Source organism: Genypterus blacodes, unplaced genomic scaffold, assembly GCF_046128005.1.
Source record: "Genypterus blacodes isolate CSIRO-AG114 ecotype Tasmania unplaced genomic scaffold, CSIRO-AGI_Gbla_v1 ptg000039l_1, whole genome shotgun sequence".
Taxonomy (NCBI): Eukaryota; Metazoa; Chordata; class Actinopteri; order Ophidiiformes; family Ophidiidae; genus Genypterus; species Genypterus blacodes.
In genome coordinates, this window is record NW_027466852.1 from 5,738,810 (window position 1) to 5,765,396 (window position 26,587).

The 26,587-nt window shown below is 43.1% G+C and overlaps 1 protein-coding gene across 1 annotated transcript in view; it reads left to right on the forward strand.

The window, feature by feature from the left end:
• The window catches only part of grin2ab (glutamate receptor, ionotropic, N-methyl D-aspartate 2A, b), a 78,557-nt gene extending 53,934 nt beyond the window's left edge, over nt 1–24,623 (forward strand). The window contains exons 6-20 of the mRNA XM_076148007.1: nt 801–935; nt 1,028–1,127; nt 1,943–2,148; nt 6,377–6,491; nt 7,319–7,521; nt 12,241–12,409; nt 12,978–13,131; nt 14,729–14,854; nt 17,074–17,303; nt 17,979–18,139; nt 20,058–20,245; nt 21,056–21,294; nt 22,226–22,409; nt 22,720–23,479; nt 23,615–24,623. Coding sequence (XP_076004122.1) covers nt 801–935; nt 1,028–1,127; nt 1,943–2,148; nt 6,377–6,491; nt 7,319–7,521; nt 12,241–12,409; nt 12,978–13,131; nt 14,729–14,854; nt 17,074–17,303; nt 17,979–18,139; nt 20,058–20,245; nt 21,056–21,294; nt 22,226–22,409; nt 22,720–23,479; nt 23,615–24,623 — 3,979 coding nt within the window. The remainder of the gene's footprint in view (nt 1–800; nt 936–1,027; nt 1,128–1,942; nt 2,149–6,376; nt 6,492–7,318; nt 7,522–12,240; nt 12,410–12,977; nt 13,132–14,728; nt 14,855–17,073; nt 17,304–17,978; nt 18,140–20,057; nt 20,246–21,055; nt 21,295–22,225; nt 22,410–22,719; nt 23,480–23,614) is intronic.
• The last annotated feature ends 1,964 nt before the right edge of the window (nt 24,624–26,587 follow it).

The window sequence follows — 26,587 nt, forward strand, 5'->3', positions numbered from 1 at the left end:
AGGTGTAGCACTACTGATTACATACACAAAATTAAATCCGGTGCAGTAACAATGTTTATACCTAGTTTTATATTCATTTATTATTGTATTTTATTCCCTTATTAATGTATATTCTGTCTTGTTTTTTATTGTCCTTGAGTGCTTTGAAGCATGCCCATAAATAATATGCAATATCATTATTGTGATTATTATTAAAATGAGTCCAGGGTCATGAAATGTGTACTTTCACAACAAACTAAATCTTTAATCTTTAAAGCGTTTGGCAGAGTTTAGAGAGCACAGGGTGAGGGGAAAACTCTTCCTATTTTTAAATATCTGACCCTCAAATTCATCCATCTCTTTCTGTGCTTGCCATTTGCAAATTGGCAAATACGTCGAAACAAACTGTATTGAGTAATTGATATATGACCATGATCTTTGTATAAATTCTGTAATTTCACCCCAAAGTATCAGACACCTGCATGTTAACCCCTGTGGTCGACTGTCAGACAGTTGTGTCAACATAATAGCAAGCATAATAACAAATGCTGATGTAGTCAATTCGTATTAATAACAGTTGAGAAATTATCTGATTTGGAGTCAATTCTACATATTCGGAGAACAACCGGAGAACAACCTTTTCAATAGAAATCATGAAAATATACATTCCATGCCATACATTACATGGCACAGAACTAATTTCATACACAACATCTTCTGGTGTCCCACACTCACACAATAACACACTTCCGGAGATTTTATTTACAACTGACAAGATGAAGTGCCTTGTATCTATTTTATGGTGTTGTTTATCGTTATAGCTTTGTGCGCTGGGACCTGCAGAGTGTGGTGACACTCGACGCTGTAGATGGTGACCCAAACTCTAAATCACACATTGCCCTCAAGAGGATCCAGAGTCCTGTTATACTGCTCTACTGCTCCAAGGATGAGGCTATGTGAGTCCTGCTGTCTCCATCTCTGTCTCTGTCACGCTCATAACAAATCTCATCAGTGGGTCTTTATCACCTCTGCCTCTGTTCCTTGATAGGTACATACTGGAGGAAGCTCGCTCTTTGGGCCTGATAGGAGCTGGTTACATCTGGATTGTGTCCAGTCTCACCACTGGCAACCCAGACCTAACCCCTGAGGTAGTGTGTCCTACATATGTAGTAAAAAAAGAGGCCTCTTTAGACTATCTCTCCTTCATTTTCTACACCTGACAGGGAAGTCTTACAAGATTCAACAGGTCATATGTCTATATTTAGATACATAAAATTGTGGCGGTGAGTGAACCTTTATTTATTAACAATAGATTAAGTATTTGTAGTTTTCCGTCTGCTCCAATCACTTCTCACACACACCTTGTTTTCATTCTCATTGTAACTAGGAACACTTGCTGAGCCCTTAAATTATGTGTTTGACAGCATTGTGTGCACATTCACTTTCAAAATGTAGGGCAGCAAGGTAGCTATTATTCAAATAGCATATAAATACGTCCATAAGTAATTCAGCTGAAATGTTCTCCTCACATTAAACATATCCAAGGTTTGCTGAGTTCTTAAAAGCCTCTTAAATCATCAACTCCTTCTCTAGTTGTCCATCATTTTCAGCCCATCAGTGTTCCAAACTATTTTGTCTTTGTCCATTCGACAGTTGCCGTTAAGAATTAAGTGGGATAGGCAGACAGGAATGTTAGCTTTTTTAATGTTTCATCATTTCCTCGGTTGGTTCAGACAGATAAATGTGATGAGCTATTTAATTTGGTGCTTCAAAGTCTCAACTACAGTCTGACACACAGTATATTCACACTTTGAAATGGATCTTATTTTATAGGCAGTTAGGGCTGATCTTACTGCCAATATTTGACAGGTTTGGGTAAAAAAAAGTTTCTATATGTCAAACTTAATCAGAAAACACAACAACTGCTTCTTCCTCTTAGATCACCTGTTCTTTCCTCTGTCAGATGTTTCCCTTGGGTATGATCTCAGTGTCCTATGATGACTGGGAGTACCCGTTGGACACACGGGTGCGAGACGGGGTGGGCATCATCGCCTCTGCTGCCACCTCTATGCTGCGGGAGAAGGGGGAGCTGCCAGAGGCCCAGAGCAGCTGCTATAGCACACCTTCAGACAGGAGCCCCGGCAAACTCCCACCCAGTGCTCTACGCAGGTCTGTAGGTGTGTGTGTGTGTGTGTGTGTGTCTTAGTTTCTCTGTGCTTTCTTTTCTATCTATCTATCTATCTATCTATCCATCTATCTATCTATCTATCTATCTATCTATCTATCTATCTATCTATCTATCTATCTATCTATCTATCTATCTATCTATCTATCTATCTATCTATCTATCTATCTATCTATATCGCTCTCCTTCTCGCTCTCGCCCTCTCTCTCTCTCTCTCTTATGTGTGCAATATGACCTCATTGTCGTGTTAAATTGGGATTAAAGCAGCTTTTACTTGCTTTGTTCTCTCCTTTTTGCGTGTTGCAAGTCTCAAAGGGTGGTATGAATTTGTTTGTACATGACTGCGTGCACACATGCAAAGTGTGTGGGTGAGTGTGCACAGGCCCTGACTCTGTGATTAGAATATAATCATATTCTTTAAAGAAGAAAGGAAAACAAAGGGGAACACACACAGCTTCATGCCACACATGTTTTAAATGTACAGAATAATCTTTGCACATAGTGTTTATGTTTCCATCAGGTTTTCTGATGTTGTGACCTCAGTGACCTTATTTGTTTTGATGTGAGAACATATTGAAAGAGCAGTATACGTCCACACATACGCCACAGTGTGAGAGCACACAGTTCCGCACATTGCTGGGATTCAGAAATGGCTTTTGCTATGCATGCATGATTTATTATCCCATCATTAGCCTTTATTAGCCCTTTGTATTGTATATGCCACAGTTGTTGACAAGCTGATCATATATCACTCTGACCTCACTCGGAGTGAGTTAGACAGAGTGATATAGGATCTCAAAGCGCTACACAAAATAGAGCTGAAGCCGTTTTGCCAGAAACTATGCTAGAATTAACTCATTCATCTCACTAATTCATTAGAAATAATTAGCATATTTATCAAAGCCACTGAAGTCATTTATTTTCTGATAATAAAAGTGACAGCTTGGAATTTTCTACCCTGATGTAGAAGTGGTAAATCTGTGATCAGGATTCTGCATACATTAGTCTAGATACAATCTCGCTGCACTGTGCATATAAACAACGTGATGTGGAGAGGAATAGGACAGCATAATCCAACTCTTAAAAGACATCGAGGCACTTTACAAGGCAGGTTACTCTTGCCTGACAGGAATTAGTATCTCAAACTGTTGTTCAGAATCTTTAGTTTCCACAATGGAACAGTTTATTTTACTGACGTTTGTCCTTGCACCAAATTTCAAAAGGTTATTTTGTCTGATGGAACCGCTGCATCATGCAAAGCCCTCAGCTGTCACCCCTTATCTGGAGAGATGCTTCCTGCCATAACATCATTATTTCCTATATTTATATTTCAAGAAAATTGTTCACACATTGGCACCTTATACACTTTCTAAATATCCCCTGCAAAGTAACATGTAGGGATGGAATTATTGTATAGGATTTAGAGATAAGTGAGCACTTAGACATACATGTACATCAAAGTTTATATTTACAGTAAAATGCAATTTAGGATGTGATTACAAAATGAAATGAATATTACAGCCAGTTTTGTTTTTGTTTTTGTTTGGCTTGATGAAAAATTTTAATGCAGAAATGTAACAAAAAGGAGACAGCATTTTTTCTGAATAGACTGCAGCAGTGTAGACAGGATTTATGTACTCCCACTAATTATATTTTCCGCTTTATGTATTCAGCCATGGCACTGTGTCAAGGTTATTACCTGCTGTAGGTGTAGGATGGTCTATCAAAGACATTTCAAACATCTGTCTGGCACAACCAGTCATTGATCTACAAACACGATAAATGTGGTGTAAACTGCCTCTCTACCCAACGGATGCTGGGATAGGCTCTAGCCCCCAAGCTCCTACAAATGGATGGATAGTAATTCTGTTCGAATTCTCTCTGAATAACTGATTTGACGGATTAAGTCTACACTCAAAGTCACGGAATTCCCTGGATTATATTTTAAATACATCGATTAACAGTGTGTTCTTATGAAGACTCTCCAGCTGAATACCACTCTGCTTGAAAGTCGAAAAAATGAACTGAATTAATAAAGGATTTGAATTTTAAATGTGTGCAAATACAGAGTTGAAGAAATTTGGGCCTTGAACCATTCTGTTTTAGTCAGATAATATTTTAGTCATCCAGCATCAGCAGTCCAATCCTGTTCGACACAGTGTCACAATGAATCAAAGCATTTGAAATAAAACAGAATCCAAGGCTTCAAAGCAAACGGTGTTGATTTTTGGCAGCTGCTGTTCCTCGCCTGTTTTGGTCTTTTTTAGCAAACTCTCCTCACATGCCATTATCCTAGTCAGAATATACTCTGTTTTCATTTTCCTGAAATATAATTGCTCTTTATTCTTAATCACATTCACTCTCTGTGTATGTGTGTATGTGTGTGTGTGTATGTGTGTGTGTTTGTGTGGGGGGGTAAGTTAACAATAGGTTCACTTTATGTAAATGCTTTAAAGAGTCATCACCATAGAGTGTTAATATATAAATAGCATCAGTGAGGGAGGGGAGGGCTGAGCAAACATACACAAAACATTTCTTTTGAGTCACTGGAGAGAAGAATTAGCCACCCACAAGGCACAGCCACATCATGAATTTGGATTGTTGTGTTTTTTATGTCTAGAACACAAATGTTGGCTGTTGAAGGCTTCATTGCTGATCTATGACAGCCTGTGATTTACCTTTCAGTGCTAACAGCCTCTCTCAGTATTTTAACATTAGCGTCAGTGAGAAAACTTTAGCTTTTTCACACAGTTTCATCCATATGAGCGGATCACTGTCACTGTCTGCTGAAACCGCGAGCAATATTTTCGCCAGTGTGGTCTTCATCTTTAGGCAGCAGCTGCGCAGCTTCCAGTCACTGTGGATGAAATTCAGTTCGGGCTTATGTCTCTGAAGTATTGTTATAAAGAAGAACTCAAACTCAAATTGCTAATAGCTAATTACGCAGCCTGCAAATTTGTCCACCTAATGTTGATCGTGGACTCTGTCCCTCAAAAAGCTTGAACAATAAACAAAAATCTAAATTCACTGATTTTGAAAAACACCAAAACAGGGACGCAATTAAACTTCACCTGCTGAAGACTACTTGCACATTCATAGATGTGTCATGTGTGTTATGATTTCTATAATTGTTACTCGCTGCCATTTCTAGAGGAAATCATGCCGCATGAACACTCTGTTAATACATCTTCACTAATTTGCACCTGTTCTTCGGAGGCGGAGAAAGTATAACACAGTATTGACCCCTGCTAATTGCGTGACACTTTAGTAAATTCAACAGAATATGCAATGAACCATACTTATAATATCTCTGCCCGTTATTTGCTCAGTCCTCCCTTAAATACATGTGCACCTTGCAATGACTCACCAAGTTGACATGCAAACTGCACCGCCATGCCCCTGTTTGGTTCAGTTTAGAGCAGAATGCGTCATATCTGCCCTAAACCCATCACAAAAGGCTCAGTAGATCTGGCCCTCAGTGTAATCACGAGACTTTCACTGTTCAAACTGTATCAAAGATATCTTGGGTAGAGCTTTTTGATCGAAGTCGAGTCCATCTTTCTTGACCTCTGCTTAGTCTGTGTCTCTAGTTTGCTTGTTATGGGCCACAATTCAGCTGCTGGGCTCTTTTCCTTAACTGCCTGACCTGCTGCTTCCCTCCATGCCTGTGTTTTCTCTTCTTCTTGCACTTGCATCTACAAATTGTTCTCATGTAAACACTGAGATATGACACATTTCTTTCATAGACAAAAAAAAAATATATATATATTTTATAATGCAATATCTGATACTGCTTTGTTTTAGTGAAAATGGAAGTGCTTCAGTGTAAGGATGTGTTAGCATGTGCAGAATAACTAGAGAGAAATAGAGTGAGTGTGTGAGGGCAGTCTTGCACCAGTGAGTTGTCTTTCAGGCATATATCTGTGGAGAAATCAATGCAGAATGTTGATGGGAGAGATGTGTGGCCTCTGACTCTTCCCTCCTACACACAAATTGATACACACACACACACACACACACACACACACAGTGGGTGAAGACAGCATCGATTTGAAGAGGATACACTTGCTGTGATTACACTATGCTTAACTTGGTGTTCATTTCAAACAAATCTACTCTTGTACTCAAACACACACGCACAAACACACAGACTAACAAACAGTCAAACTACAGCAAACAATAGCCTCCTACTCTTTTCCCTTTGTGTTTCAGACACATGATGCATGTGTGGAATGATGGGCGAGACTTATCCTTTACTCCAGATGGGTACCAGGCCAATCCGAAATTGGTTGTCATTGTCCTGAATAGTGAACAGAAGTGGGAGAAGGTAACCAGAAAACACAGTGGTCCGTATTCATAAAAGTCAATGGTTAACGCGTTGCTCCATGTTAAATCTCCACCGTGGTAATTTCAACTCATTCACGATGTCACTGTGGTTTTGATTAGCGCACCGGAATCCCATTACTGTCGTGTTATCTGCAGCCGCAGGCAGCAGCCAATCACAATGAATATGTTAAAGAGGTAATGCATATTCAGCACCATGTTTGGATGGCAACGCAGACAGCAAAAGGGACACTCGCCAAAGAAAGCCTAAATTTAGCGCAGAAGAGCTCATAGTTTCCAGAGAGGAGTTATTGGGGAATAATACCGCATTGTTTGGGTGGAATGCAGCAAAAGTGAAACAAAGAAAAAAATATTGGGAAACTGTTGCAGAACGTGCCGTCAATGTGATCACATGCGAAAAAAAGAACGGCTCTGCACTGCCAAAATGAGAGACGTACTGTAAAGAAATAAGCATGAAGAGAATACTGGTAATGACTCCAGAAAAGCATGCTGTGAAAATTTACCGTCAGCCTGATGCAGGTCTTGTTTTTGATGTGGTGGTATGCTTTTATGAGTAGCTCACGGGATATGCAAATTTGTGAAATGCGCGGAAAGGAAAAAGGAAAAAACAGCCAGTAAAAGGGCTGGTAATTAACGTTTATGAATGAGAGGAAGTATTACTGTGACAGAATTCACTAATAACGTGACATTAAAGCTGATGGTACCTTTTATGAATATGGCCCAGGGTGTTTGCAAAAGGATTGAAGAAAAAGAAACATGGATTCAAATGATGGGTGTAGGAGTCTGATTGTGTTTTTTTTGCTCACGCAGATGGGCCGCTGGGAGAATGGGACATTGTCGTTGATGTTCCCCGTGTGGCCCAGGTATAACTCACACGGGGATGAGGACGCTGATGAAAACCATCTCTCCATTGTCACGCTGGAGGAGAAGCCCTTCGTTATTGTTGACAACGTGGACATTCTCACCGGCACCTGCATGAGAAACTCTGTGCCGTGCCGCAAACATGTCAAGGAGTAAGTACGTAGCTGCAGACTGTGCTGTGAGGAAATCCACAGTACGCATACTTACCTGTGTCACGTCTCACAGGGAATCATTCAAGAGTCATTTGAGACACACACCCACTCACTCGTACAAACATGATTCAAGAAGCTAATTTATCCTCTGAGAAAACGTTAAATCTCTGCTGGACGAAGTGGTTTTGTGAGATCTTCATCTCATTAAAGCAGTTATTGTAGTCAATTAGTTTTCCTGTGCATGCTAATTATCTTCTATTTTGATTCAGATGCCGTTTAATGAATAGTCATGAATCATACTGCTCAATGTAATCTCAGTCTGTCCCAGAACATAATCGTTTATTAGATGCCCTTTGATTGCCCACTTTTGTTTCACAGGGAACTGTACTGGGCCCTATCCTTTTTTGCTTTAAGAACTCACCATCTCTTTGTTCTTTGACAGTAGACGGTTTTCCCAATCCACTTTTGTGCAAAACACAGATGAATTTTTAAAAGGTTGACAAACTTCAAATCAGAATTGGCTGTGGTTCCATTAAATGGTGTTGTGGGAATAAGCAGCTCTCATCCTGCCATATTAGGATCAGAAATGGAGCAGACTCCACAATCTAAAAGCTTAATTAACAATCATTAAGCTATATCCTCAGATCCTGTGAGTTTCTTGTGAACCAGTAGCATTGAAGTGACTTGCCACACACATGCACTGACATCATCTTGCTTTGCTTTGTTGCTTTCCGTCTGGTATAGTCTAGTAATTCTCAGTGTCACGTTCTATTTATAGAGAACGCAACATTCTGCCATAAATATCCATCACCCTTGACTCGGAAATGAAACATTCAACATCTATAACCAACACTTTGCTACGCCTGTTACCGTTACCATTCTGCAAATTACCTCTTTATCGACTTGCCATGAAATCCGCCTCAAGCAATATGGTTTAATCAATATTGCCTGCACATGTGTGTCTTCTTGACACGTCAAACTTTCATGGAGAATTAGAGGTACAGTATATTTACTTTTAGTTACAGACTCAGACTATAAATGTCTTGTATGTATAATAGATATCTTCCTCTCCTCTTTAATTGGCCACATCAAAATGTTTGCAATAAAATTAAATTCAGTCTCGCTTATTTTAGATTCATAGGAAACCACAGCTAAAGATGCACATTAATTCACCGATGATCTCATTCAGTACTTATTATTTTAAGGATCTATCTCTTTAAAAGGTTTTCTGGATAAAGTGGGAAAATATGAACCTTAATGATAATTTGTGGAAGCATTATAAGAACTCTTAAAAAGATGCATGGTGATATTCTAACTGATTTCATATCACATAATTAAGCACAGCTTTTTTGCTCAATTGGTTTAGTTCTCATAGGAAAAATCTGGTGGACACAAAGCCCTGATGCACCGCTGCAGTTTTTATGGTGGATGTGTTTCTCAATCTAGCACACAGCGGGCTCATCACATCGTATTTGTCTTATTTTTCAACTGTTTTATTTTTAGGGTTGGTGACAATTGTGGAGGCACATCTTTTAGAGCGTGGGCTGCTGAACCAAAACAACCAGCTAAAACAGGCTAAATTCTCCCTTTCAACCCTTTCACAACAGACCGAGCCATTTGACTCCAACTCTTGATTAATGCAGGTTTAAAATGTGTGGATAATCAATATCCTCTCTGTTGTTGTCGCCTCACTAACACCAGCCTCTCGGTGTACTTGACTTTAGTTACTAGTTACATATGTTGTCTGTTGTGTTCTCTGTTTCATTGCATGTTAATTCAGAGAGATATAAAATCAGAGCCACAGACTTTGACCCCTTCCTCTAATCAACCATCAGATACCCTTGGATCTTCCTCATCTATGGCTCAGTCTTCACTGTTTTGTGCACTTTCATCCAAGTCATCTTTGATCCTCAAACCACTGCAGTGATGTGGGATTTTGACTTGTCACAGTAGGGAAAGCACTGCCTGCTCCTTGACACATACATGTAGCCGAGCCATCATGTTATTAGTTGCACCTGTGCTTTGGCTGCTTGACAAGTCAAATTACAGCTGTTCATTGTCCTGTCTAGTAGATTCTGTCTGTCAGCGAGCTGCACGCAGGATGGGGGGCATTTGTGTGGGAACAGTGGGGATAGGGGATGAACTTAACAGTATTCATGTGGGGATTGTGTAAGTCTCTAAAATGTATGCTGCCTACAGGTCAGATAGAAGGGTTTGTGTCATGTTATTGCTAAATCTGTGTTTTAAAGACAATGCAAGTTTCTCAAATAGAGGTAGATATTTTTCAGCTGTAGTGTGACAGCTAAAAACACACACCTTGATGGGATGGGGACAGTGCAAGGTCAGCAGGAAACAGTCAGGGATAGGGAGAGAATGTCCTCGCCGTGCAGCTCTACTGTCTGTTGTCATTAATGTTTATTTATCTGCAGTATCTGTCTGTCTCTCTGTATAGACAGCACCTTCAGTCTCACACTCCAAGCTTTTAGAAAAAATGAAGCCACCACTTTCACCTACTTTCTAAACTTTGACTTTGAAGGTTTAACTTGTTGTGACTTGGTTGAAAATGAGACCATATTTGAGTGTTTCATGCAGAAATCAATCTAAATGCCAAGTAGACAGAGAGAGAGAGAAGCAGACACAAAGGAGCTGAGCTGTGTGAAACTGTCCAACCTCATCAAATCCTCCTCTGTCCTGTCCTCACACTCTTAAATGGCTCTGTGCATTTGAACATTCCAGGTGCTGAAGGTTCCTGGGGGGAGTTGCATGCCTTTACCTGCAGGCTATGATGGAGTATAACACACCAGTCCTTGTTCTGCACACTGCTACAAACGGCCACTTAGCTCTCCTTCCCCTGTAGCAGACTCGTCATCATTTCACCTGGCCTTGGCTCCTTTTTCTGCTGATCCCCAATAGTGAAATATCCTTTTTACTACAGTTATGACAGCTGAATTACTCTAGATATCCTGCTCTACGCTAAAATTTAACAATACAATTTATTTTCCTCATTCTGTAGTTACTGTTTCTTTATCATTCTCCATTCTTATATGCAAGCATTTACAAGGCACCATATAAGTTCACTTCAGCCACATCAGAAAACTGGTGTGCATTCCTCAAAACAGCATTGGGTCAAACTATTCAATGTAGTTTTCTCATCAAAATAGGTAAAACAGTAACTTGGACAGAATTGTTTGTGGTGGTGATTTCGAGAAAGAGCGAGAGAGAGCAGAGTACGCAGAGTCATGACAGTGTAACATCGCAGGCATGGATGGTTAGATGGCTGAAGCACCAAGCGTGGACACTTTTACACTTGACCCAAGATTTCTCCACCTTTGAGCAAAGTGAACTCTGATTGGTCACAGGCTGATATGACTTGTCCTTTCTAAACCTTTGTTACATTACGCGCATTGTGTCTTTGACCGCGTGTCCACCCAACCATACACACATCCAACCATCCATAAGAATTACAGTGCATTTACTCAGTCACTGCCCTCACTATATTTGCTTACAGAATGTGATGTGTATGAAAGCTGCCATTCGCCCTCGCCAAACAGATGTACTGTGTGTGTACCATGAGGAGTCCATTGTTGCTGTTGTTGCTGTGTGTGCATTTATGTATTAATGTGTGTGTTTGTGTTTACATAGTGACATAAGGACACACAGGGCTCAGCTGGGGAGAGTTAATGTATACACTATGCGTGCGATAGAACACCTGGGGCTCTGCACATGCGTACACTCACACACGTAGAAATACTGTATGTACATGTGCACTCTTTCTCTTCTTGCTCTTTCTCCTCTTGTGAACACATACATGCACAAACACACATACATATTGTGCTGTACTGCATGTGCAGTTGAACGCAGTTTAAAGATGTTCTAATTCATTGATGTTACACTCCTTTGACAGCCTCTCTCTCTATGTGCAAATCCCCCAGTTCACTTCATGAACATTCTCTTGAAATGTAGTGAAGTGAAAAGGTCACAGAATTACTGTTCCAATCCATACACTACATCAAAGATGGTTGACATAACAATGGAGTTAACTCTTGATGGAAATGCTTTTGCTGCATCTCGAAACAGGTTATGAGAAACTATAGTATTTAGTTGAGTTCACAGCTGAAAGGTCCTTGGGGAGAGCTGTCAGAAGAGTTTAGTTAAACAACATTTTTCATTCAGTACATCCTGTCTTTGTGGCAGAGCATGTGGGTATACTCTGAGTTAAAAAAAAAAAAAAGAAACTCCTTATGGATGGGAGGAGAGAGACAGTGAGGAGAAGAAGGGCAGAGTACAGGAATGTGGAGAGAGAAGAGGGGAAGGACAGCTGATATTTTAATCATGTGGGTTGGTTGTTCTGCAGAGCCCAGCTCTATTTAAAGCCCAGCAGCATCTGCTCAGTGTTTTCATCTGGTTTTGTTACTGTGCACTGAGAGAGGCACACACATACACACACACACACGCACAAATATGACAAATGCACACATACAAACATGTGCACACACACACACACGCACGCTCTCACTGCCCTTCAGCAATATTTATGGTTACGTTGTAATGTCATAATTCCAGTTTTACACTTTAATGGCCTACCAGATGCGGAGCAGACAGGCAGCGAGTGCAATTTTACTCTGGCATACATTTGCATGTCCAACACTAAAATGTCTTTGAACAAAAAAACAATGACTAAATTGTGTTCATATGCTTGTTTGCATTTGTGTATTGCAGCAACACCACGTTAGGAGGCTCCTACATTAAGCAGTGCTGCAAAGGTTTCTGTATTGACATTCTGAAGAAGATAGCACGGAATGTGAAGTTCACTTATGATCTCTACCTGGTCACCAATGGCAAACATGGAAAGAAGATTAACAATATGTGGAACGGCATGGTGGGAGAGGTAGTATGAAACCTTCTGTGTATTACCGTCTGTCTATGTACTATTAGTCTCATTTTCTACATCTTATCTTATACATTTTTTTACTTTTATTTATTTTTATACATACCACAATACTTGAGGAGCGTGTGTGTTCGCCCGTATGTTATAAATTAGTGCAGTTCAGACTGTTTAGCGACCAAAACCCACTTACGAAGAGACGTAGGCGCTGAACTCGTTGGTAACCTGTGGACTTCCTGTGTTTATGAGTTTAGAAGTCTTCTACAAGAAAATTTGAATGTGTACTCAAATTGACATTGTTACTAGATGAATCTTGACCATTATTTCTGGGTGTCTATTAAAACCGCTGCTGTATTCTTATTGTTCATCAGATGTGGGTGAAATGCCCTTGAACTTTAAGCGTCATCAGTCATGCTGATATTTCACAGCAAACAGTACAAATGATATGCTGCTTTCTAACTATTCAGACTTCTCCATATTTATTTCTGTCGGTGTAGGTAGTGAGTCATTACATACTGAGTCATATTTAGTCATGCAGTCAATATAACTATTGTTCTCTCTTGTCTATCAGGTGGTTTATAAGAAGGCGGTGATGGCGGTTGGTTCATTGACCATCAATGAAGAGAGGTCAGAGGCCATTGATTTCTCTGTGCCATTTGTTGAAACGGGTATCAGCGTCATGGTCTCTCGTAGCAATGGAACGGTCTCTCCTTCTGCCTTTCTTGGTGAGTCCTTTGCTCTCTCTCTCTCTCTCTCTCTCTCTCTCTCGCTCTCTCTCTCTCTCTCTCACTCCCCTTTTTTGTCGGCAGCAATTTTTCCCTCTTCTGGTTTCTGTCCATCTGTCCAACAATGAACTGGCTACGGGGCAAAATGAAAAGGGTGATGCTCACATGTTGGTAAAATCCTCCTCGTAAAACAGCATATTTTATTCAGACAGTGTGCGCAGGCCGAATTCCACTTGTGCTCTGACTTTATCTGGGCCTCAGCACCCTAAGCACATTAATATTTCCACCAGAGAAGAGCAAGTGGAGCATGCCAACTGTTTTTGAAAATTCAGTTCAGACAAAGCATTCTGTCAGCTCCCCTACCATCTCCACTCCATCTCTCCTCTCCTCTCCTCTCCTTTCCTCTCCTCTCCTCTCCTCTCCTCTCCTCTCCTCTCCTTTCCTCTGAATAGAAACTCCTATGCCTGTCTAATGTCTTGTATTGTCATTGGAGCGAGGCAAGGAGCGAAGGGAGGAATTGGACCATACGTGAGTTCGGCCGTGTGTATCAAGCCATGTGTCAGCATGCGTGTGCTGGGAAAAAAGTGTGCACAAATAGATTGATGTCTTGAATCAAGACCATGAGGATAAATGGATAAATGGATAAATGTGAAAAGGTGTATGTTAAATGATGAATGTTTTGTGTATGTGTTTATATGAAAGAGCATTGTGTGTGTGTGTGTGTGTGTGTGTGTGTGTGTGTCTGTGTGTGTGTGTGTGTGTGTGTGCGCGCGTGTGCGTGTGTGCGTGCGTGCGTGTGTGTGTGTGTGTGTGTGTGTGTCTGTGTTGGGCCTAGGCCAGGGTATCAGTGATGGTTCAGTATCTCTCACATTCATATTAGAGGCACCTCAGCGCACAATCTCTCAGGGTTGGCTAACCTTGGCAGTCACACACTTACACATACACACACACACACACACATACAATTTGTCTGGGTTCTGTGTCGCTGGCACTCAAACTGCTCTCTGAACTTGTGCCCTGCTTCACGCCAAATGCAGCACAGATGACATGCAGACTCACACTCACACACAGGTGCACACACATGACGCACAAATAGATCACGTACACATGCAGGGCACATCAGATCACTCACTGTTTGATTCTTGATATTCTCTCACTCTTTCTCTTTCTCTCTCTCTCTCTTTCTCTCTCTCTCTCTGTCTCTCTCTCTGTCTCTCTCTCTCTCCCTCTCTCCACCATCTCCCCTGCCCCAGGCCTCCCCCTCTCTCAGCTCTCATCCAAGGGAATAATGAGAAATATGGAAATATGCGCCGTCAAACTCTATGTGACTAACTCTCTCCCTCTCCTTTCCTCCCTCACTATCACTTTGTCTGTCTCTTTCCCTCCTTCTCTGTGTTCTCTATCATCTTTTCTATCATCTTTTTGCTCTTTCTTTTTTTTTGCTTCCCTCCTTTATTTTTTGGCATCTGCCTTGTCCTCCTCTTTCCATCTCTCTGTCTGCAAGTCTGTATATATTCAGTATCACTAACTCTCTCTCTCTCTCTCTCTCTCTCCCTCCCTCCCTCCCTCCCTCTCTCTATCGATCTATCTATCTCAGAGCCTTTCAGTGCATCAGTTTGGGTGATGATGTTTGTGATGCTCCTCATCGTCACAGCCATTGCCGTCTTCCTCTTTGAGTTTGTCAGTCCACTGGGCTTCAACCGCAACTTGGCCCAAGGCAAAGGTAGGCTTAAACACAGAAAATCCAGAATATCACACCAATCAATTCTCCCCTGAGCAAGAAGCACAGTGCTAAGCTGCCCTTAAAGCAGCAGAAGTGACATATTATTACTGACTCTCAGACAGTTCAGTTAATCTTAGTGAGCATTAGCGTCAAATGTACATTCATTTATATGTAAGGCGTAATCCAGCTTTAGCAAGTGATTCCTCCAAATGTGACTTTCAACACAACAATAACTAAGCAATGGGAAAAAATGTTTCCATCCAGAAAATAAGTTAACAATAAAAGCAGAAGAATTATTATTGCTCTCTACTACATCGTTTGACCTCCTACAGAGCAGCGTATCTTCAGGATACTTTGTTGTGTTTAGTCTCACAGAAATAAGTATGAACAAGCATAAATCTCCAAACCAATTTAGTTTTGTATTTGTCATTGTAAGATATTATTCTGAAAAACATCCATCATTAGAACTGGCTTAGCTTGAAAGACAGACCAATGACTCAAATATGGGGACCTGTGTGACGATGACAGCAGGAAATGTTGAATGCTAAACAAAACAAGAAAATGTGGTTTGTGGTAATGACTAATTAAAGGCTGGTTCAAATGCCTGCCAAGTAATTCTGGGTTTACACCCACTGACGATGGCCCAAATGCCTGTTCAGCTGTGCCAGACCACAATGAGTGCAGTGAAATTTGGGGGACCTAAGATCAAATAAAATTGAAAGGCAATTATACCGTCACAGGTTTTAATTTTTTTAAATGTTGCTGATCTGCCCATAAAACAAACTTTCTCTTCTCTTCCTCTCCATTATCATGTTGGCTTTTTGAAATGATATATTCCCAAATTTTGTCAATGTTTAAATCAAATCATTTTTCCTTCTTGGGATCAGCTGGATCTATCTATGTAGAGCAGCACATTTCTGCCATTTTGAGTTTTGTCTGGGCAGTTACACTAATTTAAATTTAAATATGTATTTGTAAAAATGTGCATGTAAATTTTCTGAATATGTTTAATAATGATGCCCCCAGCATCTTTAAAAGGTTTAAAATTGTAAATAATATTCATTATAGCCGTTTCTTGCTATTAAGGCCTGCAATTTTTTTCTGGGCTTGTTAAGTCCCAGCAGAGGTTTGAGTGACCTTCCAGTTTATTGGACTGTAGCCCTCAGCCCTGGGATTTTAACCTACAATAAAACAAATAGAAAATACAAATAAAACACTGTGATAGAAATGTCATATAGTCCATATGTTCTGTCTATTCCTCCTGAACAGAGAAGACCATCAGTCCAAAGGTCGTTTTGCAGTTCACATAGACACACACTGAGTTACAGTGTGAGCCAGAGGCTTTGAGGTTTTGATGTGTTCACCAAGCCCCTTTTGAGGCTGGGTCAGTGTATCTTTTTAACAGGAATGTAAGGAGAGAGTGTAAATAAAACAGAGAGGTGTGTGAGTTCAAAAGGCTGCACTAAAAATTAAGCTGTTTCATTATTTTATGATCAATTTTGTATTATTTTGTTTTTCATTAAGTTTAATTCTCAAAATCTAATTCCATTTTGCAATCTGCTCGATCACTCTTGTGTGTAATGCACAAGGGGCTAACAGTAATACAATCACTTCAAAGTCAACATTATTATTATTATTATTATTCAACAAAATTAAGCAAACAGTACTAAAAACTAATCACAGTTGACTGATGAAAGAGAACAACAAGAGTAAGTGCGTCTGAGAGTGTGGAGGTATAGATAGAGAGAGAGGATGCTCTTAATAAGTAAATAGGTAGGCATTAGGTATGTAGGTGTTTGGGAAAGATTTTGGCCTTTAACCGTTTGTAAAGACAGAGAGGGACTCAGGTGAATCTACATGACTCAGAGACTGAAACAATGTGTTCTTTGAAGGTTAGTCTGTTATCAATTGTGGTTGCATGCAAGAATTGGCTGGGATGGCAAGGAGCTCAGTCTTTGATAAGCTGAGCTGAAGGTTCCGGTCTTTCATCCAAGCTGAAATATTAATGAGGCATGCTGATATCCGTGCCATGTACAGTCTGCTAGCGGGTTGTCTGTTTTTGTTCCTTTTTTAACCACAAATTCCCTTACTGATCCATCGAAAAATGTGAGTTCAAGGTTTATTAATCCCTTCACTGCCTTGTCCTCCAGCTCATAATCAGTTTCTTGCTCTCTTCTTCTCTCTCTCTCTCTCTCTCTGCCTCGCTCCATCTCGGTCAGACCCGCATGGTCCATCATTCACTATTGGTAAGGCCATATGGCTGCTGTGGGGTCTGGTGTTCAACAACTCTGTACCAGTGCAGAACCCAAAAGGCACAACCAGTAAATTCATCGTGTCGGTGTGGGCTTTCTTTGCTGTCATCTTCCTGGCCTCCTACACTGCAAACCTGGCTGCCTTCATGATTCAGGAAGAGTTTGTGGACCAAGTTACTGGACTATCTGACAAGAAGGTAGGATTACACACGTGGCCACACATAAACAAACAAAAGAAACTGAACATACTCCGAGTCAGGGTTTCTCTTGTAATGGATGCTGGCCCTGTGGCTAGACAGGATCCTCCAGAGACGGCCTTTGGGCTTCAACAGCCCAAACCCTCTGGTCATAGCTGTCACTACACTAACACTGCCAGCACGGAAGGCCCAGGGGTGCGCACACACACACAGCCACAGGGTGCCTATCAAAGAGAGACCTGTGTGTGTGTGTGTGTGTGTGTGTGTGTGTGTGTGTGTGTGTGTCTCTGTGTGTGTGTCTGTGTCTGTGTGTCTGTGTGTGTTCACATGTCTGTGAGTGTGTGTACTGCTGAGCCTGCCAGTGTCAGCAAAACACCAGCCAGTCTTGCGGTAGACTGGACACACAATGATGATGACTGATGAGTCTAAGCTACTGTGTCCCCTTCCTCTGTCCTCTGTCTCTTCTTGTCACTCACCTCTTTGCCTCCTCTGTATACAACTTTGCAATCTTTGCTCTTTTCATTTCCCCCTCCCTCCCTCTCGCTCTCCTTTTCTTTCCTCTCTCTGTCTCCTCAATTTGCTCCTCTGTCTGATCATGCTTTGGTTAAACTATCTGTCACTACCTTCTTTACACAATCTGTTCCTCTTTCTCTCTCCCTTTTTCTTTTTCTGCAGTTTCAGAGTCCATACTCTTATTCCCCTCCGTTTCGATTTGGAACAGTTCCCAATGGCAGCACGGAGCGCAACATCAGGAAGAACTATCCAGATATGCATCAGTACATGACCAAGTACCATCAGACTGGAGTGCTTGATGCATTGGTCAGGCTCAAGGCTGGGTACTGTAAACCTATCAAACTAAATTCTGTTTGCGCACAGTATGTATGGTTAACAACATATGAAAACAAATAAAAAAAAAGACATTTTATCACACAAACCTCCAGCTCCGTGGAGCCCAGCAGTAGCCCATGGTAAAATGCTGCAGTAACTGTGCTGTTACTGTCGCTGATGGTAAAATGCAGGCGCTGTCTGCAAAGTGCTCATTATAGAGTCTTGTTGCTGTTGGAAGGAGGGAGCTGCCAAAACAGAGAGAGAGTAATTTGCTCTGGAGTTTGCTACCTTTATTCCTCTTCCTAAACACTCACAAATAGAAGGAGGACTGCAGTGCTTTTATTTGCTTATCAGCTTTGTGAGCTTTGATCTTTTGACTTTTTCTCCAGAAATAATTACATATTTGTTTTGCATTTTAAAGCAACTTTATTGTATGAATTGATTGGGTTTGTTAGTTTTTAGACACATCACACATATTTTGTTTGTGTTGGATAGTAATGGCCATATTTACACTTTGCATTCACATCCATTCAGATTTTTCCACATACATACATTATCCAGATACTCAGATCCCATCACGGGTTCGGTTCCAGCCACAGGTCTCCATTTACATCAAGTCTCAACACCCACTCCAATCACTAAAGAGCTGGGAGGAGGAGGCAGGGTGACTTTGATGACTTGTGGGCGGACTTCATGAGTGAATGAGTCGCATCATATTTACACCAGATGACTTTTGGTGACAGAGATCCGAGTCACAATCACAATCCATTACATACGCATTTACGTCTTGCTTTTCCATGTGACCTCATTATCTGGATATTTTCCAGATATCAAGGTTGGATGTGAATGTAAGGTGTACCACAACGTGCTCAACCACAGACAGTGTTTAATGAATTACTTTGTCATGGAAACTGATCATTTAGACAGAATACAACTGCAATGTTCAGTGAATGTGAGTTAGGTCTAAGAAGTTAATATTGTACAGAGCTAAAATAATTCATTTTGGCCTGAATGTTGTTATCAATTTAATATATTTTTCCAGTTGCATGGATCAGCAACAAATTCCAACTCTGGCTGCGTTTAATTGAAGTCCTTTGATGTAAAGTTAAATTCACAGGGCTTTACATTTTTGCATACATCTTTAATGTTGAGCGCCCCTGAGGCACAATCTGGGCCTTTGGTGATTTTGGCTCATGTTAAAGTTTGAAATAAAAGGGCTGGTGTATAGATCTTCCTGGTTATGGCTTGGTTACCTCTTACACATAATATGATCTGAGCATAAAGCGGGAGATTCATGAGGGGATTGGTTGCCAAATCTCATCGAAATCATGTTCCCCAGATTGAATCTAGTCCATCCTGTCAAAACAATGCCCACTAGCAAAATATCACCGCTCACCGCAAATAGAGGCGTCCTTGTGCACACAAACATTCACCGGGCAAACACTTTACTGTAAACATAGCACGCAGCAGGCTTCATTAGACCTCTACTCTCTGCTACAGCTTTCGCCCAAAAAGCTAATCTGATTCACAGGAGCAAACCTCAGCTCTGTCTGAGCAAACCTCCGCTCTGCTACAGAAAACACACAGTTGTGAGCAGTCCATGTGCTTTGCTCAGACGTCCAAAGGTCAGGCAGACTGATATGATCGCTTCATTTTATTTACAATAGACTCAGTGGAGAATTTGAGCTTACAAGTTTTGCCATGAAACTGGTGTTAAATGCTGGAGGTTGATGGTTCAGGTTGTACATAATAACTTAACTGTTCACTTTATTTACAAAGATACAGTAAGATATGATGAATATATTGTTAATATCACTGCGGATTTGCTTCTTAAATCTAAATCTAAATTGATTTACATGTTTATGGTTATCTGAACATTGCCCCTGTTGTTGTCATTCTATTAAATCCACTGGTCTCCTTTTACAGAAAGCTCGATGCGTTTATCTACGACGCCGCAGTGCTGAATTACATGGCCGGCCGTGATGACGGCTGTAAGCTGGTCACCATCGGCAGCGGTTACATCTTCGCCACCACAGGTTACGGCATCGCGCTGCAGAAAGGATCCTACTGGAAACGCCTCGTCGATCTCGCTATCCTGGGCATCATAGGAGACGGTGAGGAATTCACACACAGTCAGCAAGCACAAATCCACATTCAGCAAACACCACCTCAGTCACATTGAAGTGGCTAAGTTATTCCAGGCCTTTGGTGTTATTATAGTCACAGTTCTGCCACGGCTCAGCTCACAGCCCCTCTGCCCCCTCCCCCACCTTCCCCCTCTCCGCTCCCTCTCCTTCATCCCTCCGTCAGAAAGCTATCAGGGGTTAGTCTTAACACACCATTTCATCATCATACTCTGTGTGGGTTCGTGTGTGTGTGTGTGCGTGTGTGTGTGTGTGCCCACCGTGTCCTGTTATGTTTACTCCTCCAGATTGTTCTGTATAATAAGCTGTGAGCTGGTGCGAAAGGAAGAAAGAGAACGAGCCAGACACAAATCAAACTGCTGAAACAGCTATAGCTTTGCACCCCGTCTTTTTATTCAGGGCAAACACCTGCATGCACCACTTCACATGTACACACACACACACACACACACACACACTCACAGTCTGATAATTCCTCCCATCCTTCTCTATCACTCTATCACTATCCTTCTCCCCGATCCCCTCGTCCACTCCACCCCCAGTCTCCTTTCCATTAATATCTAGTTACCACATCACCTCTCTCCCTCTCCATCGTCCCCTTTTCCCCATCACATGTCTCCTTTCTCCTCCTCTCAGCCATCCACCCCCCTATGCCCTTTCACACTGGACTATTTATTTACTGTATTCCACTTGTTTTCCATTGCTTACACCTTCTTTTTCCTTTTCTCTTTTTTTTTTTGTTTAACTTCACTTTCCCTTTCTTCGTTCTTTTCCTATCAGGTGAGATGGAGGAGCTGGAAGCCCAGTGGCTGACTGGGATCTGCCACAACGAGAAGAATGAAGTGATGTCCAGCCAGCTGGATGTGGACAACATGGCGGGGGTGTTCTACATGTTGGCCACAGCCATGGGCCTCGCCATCCTCACCTTCATCTCTGAACATCTTTTCTACTGGAGGCTGAGATACTGCTTCACTGGCGTCTGCTCAGGGAGGCCAGGCCTGCTCTTCACCATCAGCAGGGTATGTCTACAACACACACAAATGGAAATAGAAATAGAAGAAATTTATGTGTGAGTGTGTATGCGTGTGTGTGATAAAATTAAACCCGTACATAGCCCAGCCAAAGCGGAGATGTGTTTAGCGCTGTGCACATGAATGGCAGGATAGAGAACAAACCAGCTAAGAGGATGAGAATTTGGATACACACACTCATATTCTTATGCACAAAGAATGTGTTCTCTCTCACACACACGCATACACAAATCTAGCTTTCACTTAGTAAGAAACGGTGCAGATGCAGTGAAGTGAGGGACAGACCAGAACAAGCATCAACTCCAAGGGAGGCAGAGTCTGATGCATATACAAAACAGTATAAACACACACACACACACACACACACACACGTACACACAGACAGACAGACAGACACAGGCGTACAGACCAGCCTTCTATTATTTATGTGTCTTGTCTCTGTGTTAAGCGAGCGTTTTATTCCAGATGAGCAGCAGTTCACACATTAAGTGTCTTACAAAAAGTGTGCGATGTCTGTGCCTGTGTATTGTGTGTTTGTGTGTGTGTGGAGTTGGATGTGTGTGTGCCTGTTCGCGCAGTAACGACTGCAATATTGTAGGTTAAGTGGCTGTAGGAAAAACATCTCCAAGCACTCAAAGGTCCATCCAAATGACATCATCACCTCAATTAAATTTTGTAGACACCTCTGAAAATGGTTCATCTTAAAAAGTGGTGATTATCTCTTTTAGACACTTAGCAAGATGAAATGAGGTTAAGTTTTGTAGTAATTGTATCAGAGATGAAGAGGAGGAGGTCTCGCCTGATTTATGTTGCAATGAAATGAGGGTACTTTCTGTCCTTGAGTTCACAGGGTGGAGCTTTAAATTCTTTCTTTTATCTCTCCTCTCCTCTCCTCTCCTCTCCTCTCCTCTCCTCTCAGGGTATATGGAGCTGTATTCATGGTGTTCATATAGACATGAAGAAGAAAGCTCCTGAGCTGGACTTCAGTCCGCAAGCCAACATGCTGCACCTCCTGAAGTCTGCCAAGTCCATGGCTCTGTCTTCTCCCAAACGCAACACGGTGGTGGTGCAGCCTGCCATCCTTGACGTGATGACAGGGAAAGGTATTCTACCACACGTACACATGGCACAGCATGCTTGTGTACACATCACATATGATAATCAGTAGCTATGCTCCCTGTGAAATGATTTATTTTCTATATAGCCTTTGCAACTAAAGTAAACTTATTTGGTACTTGTTGTGGACGGCAGGCTGTCATCAGCATGATGTCTTACACAAGCTGGCTACATGATTTACAAGCACACATGGCATGCCAGGGCAGTAGATCATGTATCAGCTAACTGGCTGAGCATCTGTCCAACCATCCATCTATTGTATCTGCTGTCTGAGGTGCATCTGTCGTTGTCTCCTAGGTAACTCACTCCATAGCCTGCCTCCAAAGGGTCCTGGTCTCTATAGCAACGCCACTGGTCCACAGGGTTTCATGTCATTGACAGGACGACATAAAAACCTCCTGAACAATGCAGCGCCATTTCCGGTGCAACAAAAAAGCCCCAAACTCCAGACCAGCCCCAACAAGCCCCAGCAGTCTGTCACCAATGACAATGGCAAGACCCGCCTGGCTGGACCGCCCGGCCCTCCATCAAAACCTCGAGCCCTTTGGAAGAAGAGCGTGGAGACACTGAAGACACAGCCTACAGCCGCATCTCCGGGCCCTTGCCCCAGCCCTACAGCAGCACCTGGTCCTGGACCTCCATCAATGAAGAGCCAGCGCTACATTCCAGAGGAGCCGCCACACTCTGACATCTCAGAATGCTCCAGCCGGCCACCATCACACAAAGACTCCGACTCCATGGCTGCCAGAGGTGGATTCAAGCCTATTAACCAGCTGAGGAAGAGGGGAGGAGGTGGGGGCGGCGGGGCCAAGATCTACTCCATTGACTCGGACCAGGCCAGTCTCCAGTCCGCTCCTCCCTACCAAAGCCAGGGAGGAGGTGACGACCTCAGTTACCCCCCTGACTTGTTTCCACCTGACAGCACATACTCACACACTCACCAGACAGACGCGCCCATTCTGCAGCTGAGCGCCACCCTGCTGCACCACAGTCACAGCGCTGAGGCCGATCTGCACTCGCTGAAGGACAAGAAATACAGCACCTACACGCACAGCAGGTAACACACTCAGGAGGGCACAGACACACAGCAACGCATCATTCCATTGTCTCTTTCTCTCATGTTTCAGGTCTTGTGTTTTTGTTATTGTGTCAGATAATTCTTGTAATCCTCCCTCCCTGCATTTTTCCACAGTGTGAAGGACAAAGCGGGAAATTCTTTCGACGCTGCAGGCACAGGGCCGGGAGCACAGGCGTCGGCCAGGCCGAGCCACTGCCGCTCCTGCTTTTCCAAACTCAGCGGCTATTCTGGCCTTTACACTGTTCGCTCCGGCGCTCAGACACGCTGCGACGCCTGCACCCACCTGGGCAACCTGTACGACATCAGCGAAGATCACCTCCATTCACACTATGCCCACACACACAGTCACTCACACAGCGGGGACATGTTTACACACTACCTTCCCCAGAGCGAGCTGGGCCTGGTGGGTGAAGGGGACGGCCTGGTCAACCCCTTTGAGCCCTCCCCTTCCTCCCCGGCCGCTCTCCCTTCGTCCTCCCCCGTCCAACACCTTCAGCTGAATCGCCAGCACTCCTATGAGAACGTGCTTCCAGACGGTGTCCCGGAGCGGCAACCGCAAACTCACGCCCACCTGAGGGGGCTGAGTCTGCCCGACAGAGAAAGGGAGAGGGAGCTGACCCTGGACGAGGGAGCCTACGCCAATGTTCTCACAATGCGCTCTGATCGTCCTTTCAGTAGTCGCAGCCCCCCCTCTCCATCACCCTCGCACCACCACAGTCTGGACACCCCGATGCCTCTCCCCAGGCGCTCTAAGAGTCTCTTCCCCGATCGACCCTGTGAGAACCCTTTCCTCCAGTCGGCCCCTGGCAGTGTGCAGCGAGATCCTGCCTCCCAGGCTGTCGCACGCTTGCCACAGAGAAGTTCTGCCCACGAGCTCTACAAGCAACGAATGCCACTGTCGCTTACCCTTGGTAACCATGGCAGCCATCATATCAATCCACATGGCAGTCATGTTGACCAACAGGTGTTCTATCCCCAGCAGGAGCCCCCCGTGGTGGCCTACATGGTCCCACCTGCCGCCTCTCAGCCCATGAGTTATGTAACGGCACCGCGAGCCTCCAGTGCAGGCGGCAATCGGCCGCGCCTCTACCGCCGCATGCCCAGCATCGAGTCTGACGTCTGAGAGACACACACTCTTACTCTCACAAAAACATACACGCATGCAAGAAGGAGGTGTGTGTGTGTGTGTGTGTGTGTGACTGGATCAGGCAGCTCTGATTCAAAGCACTTACAGAAACACAAGAATGCCCACACACACATGTATAAGTATGCACACACATACACACACACACACACACACACCCACACACATACACAGGTGAGAAACGGGGTCCAAGGACTGCTCTGGAATAATAGATAATAACTGATGCTGAGTAAGTCATTGTTTCTTCATCATACCCTCTATAGGGCTGGACTTCCACCACAGGGACACCTGGAGGCACATCGCAGTGTGTGTGAGTATCAGTGTGTGGACTTGCCTTGACCTCTGGGCACAATGTGACCACCGACACAGATGAAATTGCCAGTGGAATAAGAGGTATCTGTATCTGGAATCAAACACAGACAGAGGGATCTAATGGCAAACCGGGATGTGATGGACGACAGAATATTGGGACGTTCGGGGGGGAAGACGAGGCGAAGCAACGTGCAGCCCCTCCGACCCGTCCTGCACTCTCACCAGCCTCGTGGATTTGAAGGGGGACAAAGAGAAGCCTCCTCTCCAGAGACAGAGGAGGAAACCCCAAGTAATCCTCGACTTGAATGGAAAATACTGTCCGTGTTATAGACTAGACGGGAGGTGACCATCTAGTCACACAGGGCTGCAAATTGTATCCCCTCATGGGTTCAGCTCCTGCCCGTAGATGCACAAACCCCTGAACACACACAGTGTTCCACTATAGGAAGTCAACTGCGGCGGCAGCAGCACTGTAGACTGTTTGTTATTGTTGATGTCAGATAATTGAACATTCCAAAAAGTGGACCAAACCCGGCTGCCAGTCTGCCCAGTAAAAAAAAAGCCTCTCAGGATGAGTGTGTGTGTGTGTTCTAGAGTTTCTACATCTATAGACGTTCTTGCTTCCTCTCTTAGCTAGCCATCAGGTCATGTTGCATGCTTCCAACTGCCCTGTGATACAGTTAACTCCTATACAGGGTCATACACACACACACACACACACACACACACACACATACACATTAGAGTAGGATACTAGTTAGGGGTGGGTGTATGTGTTGAGGCTACTAGGTACAGTAGCTTCTATTTGTGCACTTTGTAGATTTTATACCCTGCCACCTAACACAAATGTTTGACCAAAAACACTTTTATACTGAAAATACTATGAATATTCTGAATAATTTGCTGGATAGATGTTTTCTTTCTCTTCTTTCTCTTTGGGTTGGGGTTCAGAGCAAAGTTAAGGCAATAGGCGGTCCGTTTCCTTCGTGAGGTTGGATAACAGTTCCAGCATCGCATAGACAACACCAACACTTAATTTTTCTATTTGTTTTCTAACTCTCACTGTGCTCCCTTATCTCCCCAACACACCTTTCCCTGTCTTTCTCTTCCTCCTTCCTTCCTTTCCCCCCTTTTCTCCTCCTCTCTTCCCCCATAGGGTAGATTACTATGGAGAATAACTTTCTGTCGTGATGTTTCAAATCTCTACAGAGCTACACGTCGTTAGAAATCGCCTATTGGCAGCGGTAGTATAGATTGGTCATTAAATCGCTAAGGAGGCATCCGGGCCTCATTTGGAGCGGCAGAGAGGCATCACGGGTGCAGATTTAGAATAAATTCTCCTGCACGAGCGTCAGAATAGCTGCTACTTGTGTGACTCTCTTGGCGAGAGCACAGCGCCTTTCTTTCACCACAGCGCTCACGTGGCAGGCAGAGAGTTTGCAAAATGACTTGTTACAGAGGCAACACTCACACACACACACACAAGGGCACACATACTTGACGAGTTGGCAACGTGTATGAGTGTTCTAGAAATCCATAATCTACTCAGCCAGGGCATTGATTTTTGAGCACAAGCATTTTGGTGGGGAAAGGACTTGATGTCCCATTAGCTGAGCGTCTATCTCTATTCT